This window comes from Pseudorasbora parva, chromosome 21, assembly GCF_024679245.1.
Source record: "Pseudorasbora parva isolate DD20220531a chromosome 21, ASM2467924v1, whole genome shotgun sequence".
In the NCBI taxonomy this organism is placed as follows: domain Eukaryota; kingdom Metazoa; phylum Chordata; class Actinopteri; order Cypriniformes; family Gobionidae; genus Pseudorasbora; species Pseudorasbora parva.
This window is the reverse complement of record NC_090192.1, coordinates 2,059,950-2,072,675: the sequence shown is the minus strand read 5'-3', so window position 1 is coordinate 2,072,675 and position 12,726 is coordinate 2,059,950. Positions and strand designations below refer to the sequence as shown.

Here is a 12,726-nt window from a genome sequence, read left to right as displayed (position 1 = left end):
GCGTAGCATAATGTACCAAATCTGTGTAGTTTCACAAAAAATTGTGCTTATGTAAAATTTGTATATGCTGTCATATACATTTATTTTAAAACATACTGACTTTTGGGGTCAGTAAGATTTTCTTATTTATTAGAAATCAATACTTTTTATTCAGCGAGGATGCATTAAATTGATCAAAAGTGACAGTAAGACATTTTTAATGTTACAAAAGATTATTTTTGCTTTTTTGAACTTTCTTTTAAAATACAATGCATCACAGTTTCCACAGATATATGTGGAAGTGGAAAGTGTTTTTCACACTGATAATAATCCTAAATATGTGTTGATGATCAGATCCTCATGTGAGAATGATTAGTGAAGGATCATGTGACACTGAAGACTGGAGTAATGATGATAAATTCAGCTTTGATCACAGGAATAAATCACACTTTACTATATATTCACACAGAGCAGGGGTTTTCAAACTTTACGTTGCCAAGGACCCCCATATATGATGCACCTTTATGGGGGACCCCCTTAAATCCATCGATATATTTTTATATATGAAAAAACATTTAAACTAGATAGATAGTAAGTATGACATTTTAAATACAACATTGTTTCCAAATTTAAATTGGATATACTTAATGTTGGACGTATAAACCTGACGTAGGTGTTCAATTAAAAACTACTTATATAAGAAACGTTCACAATAAATGTATGTACTTGTAAGCAGATTGTGTACCGCATTAAAAATTCTGCTCTACGAACCCAGTGAGCATGATAAGATGGGCTATAGTGAGAAAAATTCACCAGCAAGATACAAAGCAAACAAATGCAATTCTGAAAGGTTAACAAGGTGAGAAACGTTTAGAAATTAAACAGTTAGATTGGCCAGTAGACTTTCTTCATGTTTGCTATATCTTTCAATTATCTAAAATTTTTCTGGGGACCCCTTAGAACCTTCTGGAGGACCCCTGGGGGTCCCCGGACCCCAGTTTGAAAACCCCTGACATAGAGAACTGATGATTTAAATAGCAATAATATTTCATAATTTGTTTGTGTATGTTTGAGACATACACGCAAAACAATATTTTGAATTAGTTTGTTTTTCTACAACAACTATTGTTCTATTCTGTTTTTAATGTCTCTCTCTCTTTCTATATATATATATATAAAAAAATTATTTTTTTGTTAAACTAAATAAAAATGACTTTTTTTTAGGTGTTTATTTTATTTCAGTTAATGAAAATAGTTTATTAATTTAGTATTTATTTTCTATGTAGTTTTTATTAATTAAGTAGGATTATTAATTTAAATTCTGTTTATTTTAGTACATCGTTAAACGAAATGGAAAAATCTAGCTTAAATATAGTTCTTATTTTATTTTCGTTCATGAAAATATTTTATTTAGTATTATTTATTCTGTAATATAGTTTTTATTAATAAAGCAGCATTATTAATTTCAGTTTTCGTTGTATTTATTTTTGTTAAAGTAGTGTTGCCTTGGCATCTAGCTGAAATTAAAAGAGTTTAAATGATTTTATTTCAGTTTTTTCTGGTTGTAGTTAACTATAGTAACCCTGCTTGTTGTTCTCCGTGATTTGCATATTCCCATAAATTCCCACAGCCAATCAGCTGTGTGATGGAGACGGGGAAATGCAGGGAGAATTAGTGCGTAAGGGACCGAGCGGTTCATTAAGCGGCAGCGCTGGAAACAGAAGAGGGAAAACAACACAGCTGCTGCAAAGCCGCTCGTGTGAGTGTATGTGTGTGTGTAGATGATGTCACAGCAGCGAGAGGCTGCAGAGCTCACACACACACACACACACACACACAGATTCTCGTGCTGTGCCGGCGTTGATGGGATTGTTTTGGCGTTTCGGGGGGCGGCGGGCGGCCCATAGCGCGTGTGGAAGCCATGAGTCCAGGATGCATGCTGCTGTTTGTCTTTGGCTTCGTGGGTGGAGCGGTGGTTATCAACTCCGCCGTTTTGGTCTCTCTCTCTGTTCTGCTGCTGGTGCATTACTCCGTCTCCAACGGCCTGCCCGCCATCACACACTCCCTGCCGCGGATCAGCAGGTACGCAGCCTTGTTTTGCTGGATGTTAGCCTAGTTTTTCTGTTTTTTACAGGCTGTGTCATATTACACTGCCAAAAATGCTTTTCTTACTTAGTATTTGTGTCTTGTTTCTAGTCAAAACATCTAAACATTCTTACATTAAGAAACATTTACTAGAAAAGTAAAAAGTATTGTCTTGTTTTGTGAAAAAAGTACTCAAAAATAAGAGAGTTTTTGCTTAAAATAAGATAAATAATCTGCCAATGGGGGGAGAAAAATAATCTTGTTTTCTGTTTGAATTAAGATTATTTTCCTCACCCCATTGGCAGATTATTTATCTTATTTTAAGCAAAAACTCTCTTATTTTGAGTTATTCTTTTCCCAAAACAAGACAGTTACTTTTACTTGTCTAGTAAATACTTCTTGTTGTAAGAATTTGTAGATATTTAGACTAGAAACAAGACAAAAATACTGAGTAAGAAAAGCCTTTTTTGCAGTGTGTCTTCAGTTTTGTGTTCGTACTTTGCGCTAGAGCTGCGGTCGAACACCTGATATTGTTAGACCTTTCTGTTTTTTTTATTCGGAGATGGTTTCAGGTAATAGTGTCATGTGTTCAGGTGATTGTAATTGTGAAGTTGTCTGAAACTAAGCCCAAAGCTGATATTTTCACACACATTAGGCATGTGCTGGTATCAATTTTTCATGTTGCGATTAATTGCTGAAGCTTTTATCACGATATATGGTATTATCATGATATTGAAATAAGTTACATTTACATTTATGCATTTGGCAGACGCTTTTATCCAAAGCGACTTACATTGCCTTCAAGGTACACATTTTACATTTTGTAAACATTTTGTCAACCATGACCTTGCAACATATAAGGGGGAATCGGACAACAACGGCTAGTGATTGAAAATTTGTTTATTAAATTGAAATAATAACACAACAAATAACAAATAGGAATATGAATAAACAGAAGTCTAGGGATAACAAAGCAACAAATATAACACAATATATATATATGTGCTACATGACTCAGAAAATACCAACAAAAGACGAATGAGAAGAGCTTGAACTCCCCATTCTGTCCAATAGGAAAACAGGGAGACTCAGGGTCGTCACACTTTGAATAATTCATTATTGATAAGTATTTTTCATTGTCAGTTTGGTAATAATGAATAAACATATACAAATGAAGTCGTATGTCTCGAAGTTTTACTGAACAATAACAAAAAATCAGAACATTTCTAATAATTAGGGCATGTGTCCCTTTGCGCAGAATACAGCGATGATGAGCATTTATACGGTTGATGGGCAAAGTATTCTTAAACACATTATAAAAAATGTAATAATTGTTAATACATTTATATTTACAGTATTTTGAAGTGCCCACGATAACAGTATCGTGCATATTCATTATCATGATATATGGCATTACTGAATATTATCGGCACATGTCTAATCTCATCTATGGAGAGTTCAAGGTGAACCTGTCAAATCCAAGTCATATTTAATTTCAGAATTGATATTTGCATTAAGATGATGACGACTATACTAGGAAAACTGTTGTTTAAAAGTTTGGGATCAGTAAGAAACTTTCACTTGTAGCCGAAATACGCAGTGATTGACTCCATAACCGGTCCATAAACAATCAGTGAACATATTTTAACATCATAAGCATTTATATTCTTTTTGAATAAAAAGGCACAAAAATCCTACGACAAATAAGTCAACATCTGGATCTGAGTTACACAAAAACTACCCAAACACTGGGTTGTTATGTCTGACTCAGGATCTGAGTGACACAAAAACTACCCAAACACTGGGTTGTTATGTCTGACCCAGGATCTGAGTGACACAAAAACTACCCAAACATTGGGTTGTTACGTCTGACCCGGGATCAGAATAACACAAAAACTACCCAAACACTGGGTTGTTATGTCTGACCCAGGATCTGAGTGACACAAAAACTACCCAAACACTGGGTTGTTATGTCTGACCCAGGATCTGAGTGACACAAAAACTACCCAAACATTGGGTTGTTACGTCTGACCCGGGATCAGAATAACACAAAAACTACCCAAACACTGGGTTGTTACGTCTGACCCAGGATCTGAGTGACACAAAAACTACCCAAACACTGGGTTGTTACGTCTGACCCAGGATCTGAGTGACACAAAAACTACCCAAACACTGGGTTGTTAGTCTGACCCAGGATCTGAGTGACACAAAAACTACCCAAACACTGGGTTGTTACGTCTGACCCAGGATCTGAGTGACACAAAAACTACCCAAACACTGGGTTGTCACGTCTGACCCAGGATCTGAGTGACACAAAAACTACCCAAACACTGGGTTGTTAGTCTGACCCAGGATCTGAGTGACACAAAAACTACCCAAACACTGGGTTGTTAGTCTGACCCAGGATCTGAGTGACACAAAAACTACCCAAACACTGGGTTGTTACGTCTGACCCAGGATCTGAGTGACACAAAAACTACCCAAACACTGGGTTGTTACGTCTGACCCAGGATCTGAGTGACACAAAATCTACCCAAACACTGGGTTGTTAGTCTGACCCAGGATCTGAGTGACACAAAAACTACCCAAACACTGGGTTGTTACATCTGACCCGGGATCTGAGTAACACAAAAACTACCCAAACACTGGGTTGTTACTTCTGACCCAGGATCTGAGTAACACAAAAACTACCCAAACACTGGGTTGTTACTTCTGACCCAGGATCTGAGTAACACAAAAACTACCCAAACACTGGGTTGTTACGTCTGACCCAGGATCTGAGTAACACAAAAACTACCCAAACACTGGGTTGTTACATCTGACCCAGGATCTGAGTAACACAAAAACTACCCAAACACTGGGTTGTTACGTCTGACCCAGGATCTGAGTGACACAAAAACTACCCAAACGCTGGGTTGTTACGTCTGACCCAGGATCTGAGTGACACAAAAACTACCCAAACACTGGGTTGTTACGTCTGACTCAGGATCTGAGTGACACAAAAACTACCCAAACACTGGGTTGTTACGTCTGACCCGGGATCAGAATAACACAAAAACTACCCAAACACTGGGTTGTTAGTCTGACCCAGGATCTGAGTAACACAAAAACTACCCAAACACTGGGTTGTTAGGTCTGACCCAGGATCTGAGTGACACAAAAACTACCCAAACGCTGGGTTGTTAGTCTGACCCAGGATCTGAGTGACACAAAAACTACCCAAACACTGGGTTGTTACGTCTGACCCAGGATCTGAGTGACACAAAAACTACCCAAACACTGGGTTGTTATGTCTGACCCAGGATGTAAGTTACACAAAAACTACCCAAACACTGGGTTGTTACGTCTGACCCGGGATCTGAGTAACACAAAAACTACCCAAACACTGGGTTGTTAGTCTGACCCAGGATCTGAGTGACACAAAAACTACCCAAACACTGGGTTGTTAGTCTGACCCAGGATCTGAGTGACACAAAAACTACCCAAACACTGGGTTGTTACATCTGACTCAGGATCTGAGTAACACAAAAACTACCCAAACACTGGGTTGTTACGTCTGACCCAGGATCTGAGTAACACAAAAACTACCCAAACACTGGGTTGTGACATCTGACCCAGGATCTGAGTAACACAAAAACTACCCAAACACTGGGTTGTTACGTCTGACCCAGGATCTGAGTAACACAAAAACTACCCAAACACTGGGTTGTTACGTCTGACCCAGGATCTGAGTAACACAAAAACTACCCAAACACTGGGTTGCTACGTCTGACCCAGGATCTGAGTGACACAAAAACTACCCAAACACTGGGTTGTTAGTCTGACCCAGGATCTGAGTGACACAAAAACTACCCAAACACTGGGTTGTTAGTCTGACCCAGGATCTGAGTGACACAAAAACTACCCAAACACTGGGTTGTCACGTCTGACCCAGGATCTGAGTGACACAAAAACTACCCAAACACTGGGTTGTTACATCTGACTCAGGATCTGAGTAACACAAAAACTACCCAAACACTGGGTTGTTACGTCTGACCCAGGATCTGAGTAACACAAAAACTACCCAAACACTGGGTTGTTACATCTGACCCAGGATCTGAGTAACACAAAAACTACCCAAACACTGGGTTGTTACGTCTGACCCAGGATCTGAGTAACACAAAAACTACCCAAACACTGGGTTGTTACGTCTGACCCAGGATCTGAGTAACACAAAAACTACCCAAACACTGGGTTGTTACGTCTGACCCAGGATCTGAGTGACACAAAAACTACCCAAACAATGGTTTGTTACGTCTGACCCAGGATCTGAGTGACACAAAAACTACCCAAACACTGGGTTGTCACGTCTGACCCAGGATCTGAGTGACACAAAATAACCCAAACACTGGGTTGTTACATCTGACCCAGGATCTGAGTAACACAAAAACTACCCGAACACTGGGTTGTTACGTCTGACCCAGGATCTGAGTAACACAAAAACTACCCAAACACTGGGTTGTTACGTCTGACCCAGGATCTGAGTAACACAAAAACTACCCAAACACTGGGTTGTTACGTCTGACCCAGGATCTGAGTAACACAAAAACTACCCAAACGCTGGGTTGTTACGTCTGACCCAGGATCTGAGTAACACAAAAACTACCCAAACGCTGGGTTGTTACGTCTGACCCAGGATCTGAGTAACACAAAAACTACCCAAACACTGGGTTGTTACGTCTGACCCAGGATCTGAGTAACACAAAAACTACCCAAACACTGGGTTGTTACGTCTGACCCAGGATCTGAGTAACACAAAAACTACCCAAACACTGGGTTGTTACGTCTGACCCGGGATCTGAGTAACACAAAAACTACCCAAACACTGGGTTGTTACGTCTGACCCAGGATCTGAGTAACACAAAAACTACCCAAACACTGGGTTGTTACATCTGACCCAGGATCTGAGTAACACAAAAACTACCCAAACACTGGGTTGTTACGTCTGACCCAGGATCTGAGTAACACAAAAACTACCCAAACACTGGGTTGTTACGTCTGACCCAGGATCTGAGTAACACAAAAACTACCCAAACACTGGGTTGCTACGTCTGACCCAGGATCTGAGTAACACAAAATAACCCAAACACTGGGTTGTTACATCTGACCCAGGATCTGAGTGACACAAAAACTACCCAAACACTGGGTTGTCACGTCTGACCCAGGATCTGAGTGACACAAAATAACCCAAACACTGGGTTGTTACATCTGACCCAGGATCTGAGTAACACAAAAACTACCCGAACACTAAAAAAATAACACAAGAAGACTCAACCCTCAAACCCCCAAGGTTTATTAGAGTGTATATTTGAGTAAATTGATGAAAATGTAATGTAATAGTCAACAAATGCCTATTTCTGACGGTGTGATGTTAACATTACCATTGAACTCCAGTAGATGATGTTTATTGATTAAAATGATTTTGATGTTAATGTCTTTTAAACCTGAGTTAACACACTTTATGTTTTGATAACAGGGAAACCGTTTGCTTCTGAACATATCTAATATATTTGTGTAGTTTTTTGTATTTAGTTGAATTTAACTGGCCGTAGCTTGTTGCAATGCAGACATTATATTAGTTGCTTTTGACTAGATTCTGTTGGTCTACTTTTCATTCTGCTTTTGTTAATGATTTGAAACAAACTCCTTGTGCTATAATAAAGCTTTTCAGGATTAGATCTTTGGACCTGAAGCTCCACAAATAAGCCACGACCTTTCCTGACTGGTGTGTGTGATTACAGCACAGGGATTGATGCACACGTCAGATAGAGATCCATCACAGCCCCGGTTTACCATGCAAGCCTGACTGCATTGATTTACTCCCTTTTATCTTCATTTAAAGGGGCGATGAATTGAGAAATCAACTTTCCCTTAAGCCTTTGCTATATAAAAGGTCATGGTAATATAAGAATAACCTGTTTTTCTAAGCTAAAAACCTTGTTAGTCAAAGAAAAGCTTTTATTGACACCAGACCCAGAAAACAAGGCTCTCAGATATATTGATCAATGACATATTAGAAGGGGGAAACGCCGCCTCTACAGATAAATGTGTATGCCTGATTATGTAGCCCAGCCCACGACTCGCCCAACGTCCCGGAGCTGTGTGTGTTTTCCAGACGGGCTACCAAAACGAAAGCCGGTCGGCAGGCCGGTGAATCTTAAATAGTGAAATAAAATGAATTTCTTGATCTGCGTTGTTCACTCTCTTGACTTGATATTTGAAGAACGCACTTCAAATATATCCACTGATCGGGCAGGCCAAGTAATAAATAAAAAAACAAAATTGAGGATGGATGAGAAATAAATCATTGTGTTTGTTTGATAAATAAGTTTTGAGAGCCCCGTCAGAGAATTATTCCGGTTGCTGCTTTCAAAACAATCCCTCATGTGAACTGACAGCGGAGCTGAAGCTCATTAAAGCAACACTCCACTTTTTTTGAAAATAGGTTTATTTTCTAAGCCCCTTAGAGTTAAACAGTTGAGGTTTACCATTTTTGAATCCATTCAGCCGATCTCTGTATCTGGCGGTAGCACTTTTAGCATAGCTTAGCATACATCATGGAATCGGATTAGACCATTAGCTTCGTGCTCAAAAATGACAAAAGACTTTCACTATATTTTCATATTTAAAATGTGACTCTTCTGTAGTTACATCGTGTACTAAGACCAATGGAAAATAAAAAGTTGGGATTTTTTTTGTTTTAGGTCGATATAGCTAGGAACTATTGTCTGCGTAATATCACTGCGCCGCTTCACCCATGGTACGGGAGCAAAGCTCCCTGATTATTACGCAGGAATGAGAGAATAGTTCTATAATCGGTCTAAAAATCAAAACTTTTCTTTTTCCGTTGGTCTTAGTACACGATTTAACTACAAAATAGTAAACTTTTAAATTGGAAAAATATTATCTTTGAAAAAATAAAGTCTTTGGTCATTTTTGAGCGTGATGCTAACGGTCTAATCCGATTCAATGATGTATGCTAAGCTATGCTAAAAGTGGTACCGCCAGATACAGAGATTGCCTGAATAGATATAAAAACCCTAAAACTCAACTGTTTAACTCTAAGGGACTTGGAAAATGAGCCTATTTTCAAAAAAAGTGGAGTTTTCCTTTAAATATGCAAATCTTATCCAATCCTGGCAGTGGCCGTTTACCTCCAAGTCTCCAGTGACACGCCCATCAAAACCCAGCATTCAGGAGAGCCTCAAAACCAGTGGAAAACAATAATAATTTATTAATTATGATGTTTTTGAATATAAAAACCACACGAATGTCATTATTGAACCTCAGACAACAGTATAAAAACAATTCATGACGCCTTTAAAGTCGGCATGAAATAAAAATTGGCCCAATTTACTTTTGCACAATGTACCTGGAAAACTCGACTAACTAGCTGACCAATCGCATCGCAGCATCTCAAATGTTGGTTTGATAGTTCTGCGTAAAATATATGCATGTTACAGTATATTTTCAACTTCGTATGGAAACCTCTCTCCAGTGAGGTGCATGGACTTTTTGTGGGAGTTGTGAATTCACACTTGCTCAAAGTTGGTTCTTGTTTCCAAAGCGTACTTTACCTTTTCTTTACTGTAGTGTTTGAGCTGAATAGAGTGAATCCTGCTCGTGTGAGCAGATCCGATCGGCTCCCTACAGAATGTGCAGTCAGCAGGTTCAGCTCTGAATGCAGCTCTATGGCAACCCAACAACAGGAAGAGACAAAAGACATGTCTCTCCTAGAGGAGCTCTGGTGTTGGTGGTGGCATCACTGCTCATGCTTCTTGCACTCAAAGTGTTGTATGGTAGGCAAGAACATCCCATAGAGATGCATTGAGACATGTAAGGATCAGAAGGTCCTAAAAATTGTTTAATATTCAGTAATATTATTGATCTAACTGCACTGACACTATGGTCTTTAGAGCGGACACTGTTATTGAACTGGATTGAATCAACATTTAAAGGTGCAGTATGCAGTTTCGCCACCCCAACTCAAATATAACTATCACCCAAACTTTCTCTCCACCTGTTACAGTAGCCACGCCCCAAACTCTGTCTGCTACAGTAGCCACGCCCAAACTCTGTCTGTTACAGTAGCCACGCCCCAAACTCTGTCTGTTACAGTAGCCATGCCCAAACTCTGTCTGTTACAGTAGCCACGCCCCAAACTCTGTATGTTACAGTAGCCACGCCCCAAACTCTGTCTGCTACAGTAGCCACGCCCAAACTCTGTCTGTTACAGTAGCCACGCCCCAAACTCTGTCTGTTACAGTAGCCATGCCCCAAACTCTGTCTGTTACAGTAGCCACGCCCCAAACTCTGTCTGTTACAGTAGCCACACCTCAAACTCTGTCTGTTACAGTAGCCACGCCTCAAACTCTGTCTGTTACAGTAGCCACGCCTCAAACTCTGTCTGTTACAGTAGCCACGCCCCAAACTCTGTCTGTTACAGTAGCCACGCCCCAAACTCTGTCTGTTACAGTAGCCACGCCTCAAACTCTGTCTGTTACAGTAGCCACGCCTCAAACTCTGTCTGTTACAGTAGCCACGCCTCAAACTCTGTCTGTTACAGTAGCCACGCCTCAAACTCTGTCTGTTACAGTAGCCACGCCTCAAACTCTGTCTGTTACAGTAGCCACGCCCCAAACTCTGTCTGTTACAGTAGCCACGCCCCAAACTCTGTCTGTTACAGTAGCCACGCCTCAAACTCTGTCTGTTATAGTAGCCACACCCCAAACTCTGTATGTTACAGTAGCCACACCCCAAACTCTGTCTGTTACAGTAGCCACGCCCCAAACTCTGTATGTTACAGTAGCCACACCCCAAACTCTGTCTGTTACAGTAGCCACGCCCCAAACTCTGTCTGTTACAGTAGCCACGCGCCAAACTCTGTCTGTTACAGTAGCCACGCCTCAAACTCTGTCTGTTACAGTAGCCACGCCCCAAACTCTGTATGTTACAGTAGCCACACCCCAAACTCTGTCTGTTATAGTAGCCACACCCCAAACTCTGTATGTTACAGTAGCCACACCCCAAACTCTGTCTGTTACAGTAGCCACACCCCAAACTCTGTCTGCTGCAGTAGCCACGCTTCAAACTCTGTCTGTTACAGTAGCCACGCCCCAAACTCTGTCTGCTACAGTAGCCACGCCCCAAACTCTGTCTGCTGCAGTAGCCACGCCCCAAACTCTGTCTGCTGCAGTAGCCACGCCCCAAACTCTGTCTGTTATAGTAGCCACGCCCCAAACTCTGTCTGTTACAGTAGCCACGCGCCAAACTCTGTCTGTTACAGTAGCCACGCCTCAAACTCTGTCTGTTACAGTAGCCACGCCCCAAACTCTGTATGTTACAGTAGCCACGCCCCAAACTGTGTATGTTACAGTAGCCACACCCCAAACTCTGTCTGTTATAGTAGCCACACCCCAAACTCTGTCTGTTACAGTAGCCACACCCCAAACTCTGTCTGTTACAGTAGCCACGCCCCAAACTCTGTATGTTACAGTAGCCACACGCCAAACTCTGTCTGTTACAGTAGCCACGCCCCAAACTCTGTCTGTTACAGTAGCCACGCGCCAAACTCTGTCTGTTACAGTAGCCACGCCTCAAACTCTGTCTGTTACAGTAGCCACGCCCCAAACTCTGTATATTACAGTAGCCACACCCCAAACTCTGTCTGTTATAGTAGCCACACCCCAAACTCTGTATGTTACAGTAGCCACACCCCAAACTCTGTCTGTTACAGTAGCCACACCCCAAACTCTGTCTGCTGCAGTAGCCACGCCTCAAACTCTGTCTGTTACAGTAGCCACGCCCCAAACTCTGTCTGCTACAGTAGCCACGCCCCAAACTCTGTCTGCTGCAGTAGCCACGCCCCAAACTCTGTCTGCTGCAGTAGCCACGCCCCAAACTCTGTCTGTTATAGTAGCCACGCCCCAAACTCTGTCTGTTACAGTAGCCACGCGCCAAACTCTGTCTGTTACAGTAGCCACGCCTCAAACTCTGTCTGTTACAGTAGCCACGCCCCAAACTCTGTATGTTACAGTAGCCACGCGCCAAACTCTGTCTGTTACAGTAGCCACATCCCAAACTCTGTCTGTTACAGTAGCCACGCCCCAAACTCTGTCTGTTACAGTAGCCACGCGCCAAACTCTGTCTGTTACAGTAGCCACGCCTCAAACTCTGTCTGTTACAGTAGCCACGCGCCAAACTTTGTCTGTTACAGTAGCCACGCCCCAAACTCTGTCTGTTACAGTAGCCACGCGTCAAACTCTGTCTGTTACAGTAGCCACGCCTCAAACTCTGTCTGTTACAGTAGCCACGCCCCAAACTCTGTATGTTACAGTAGCCACACCCCAAACTCTGTCTGTTATAGTAGCCACACCCCAAACTCTGTATGTTACAGTAGCCACACCCCAAACTCTGTCTGTTACAGTAGCCACACCCCAAACTCTGTCTGCTGCAGTAGCCACGCCTCAAACTCTGTCTGTTACAGTAGCCACGCCCCAAACTCTGTCTGCTACAGTAGCCACGCCCCAAACTCTGTCTGCTGCAGTAGCCACGCCCCAAACTCTGTCTGCTGCAGTAGCCACGCCCCAAACTCTGTCTGTTATAGTAGCCACGCCCCAAACT

At 41.6% G+C, this 12,726-nt stretch overlaps 1 protein-coding gene across 3 annotated transcripts in view; it reads left to right on the top strand.

Annotated features, from left to right (window-relative positions):
- The window catches only part of spag9b (sperm associated antigen 9b), a 112,808-nt gene that overhangs the window by 36,112 nt on the left and 63,970 nt on the right, over positions 1-12,726 (top strand). The window contains exon 1 of one of the 3 annotated variants that reach the window (XM_067430748.1): positions 1,680-2,061. The exons of the other annotated variants lie outside the window; for them this stretch is intronic. Within the exon in view, the coding sequence (XP_067286849.1) occupies positions 1,901-2,061 (161 nt within the window). The 5' untranslated portion in view covers positions 1,680-1,900. Of the gene's footprint in view, positions 1-1,679; positions 2,062-12,726 lie in introns of those variants that run through there. 3 annotated transcript variants of the gene reach the window in all.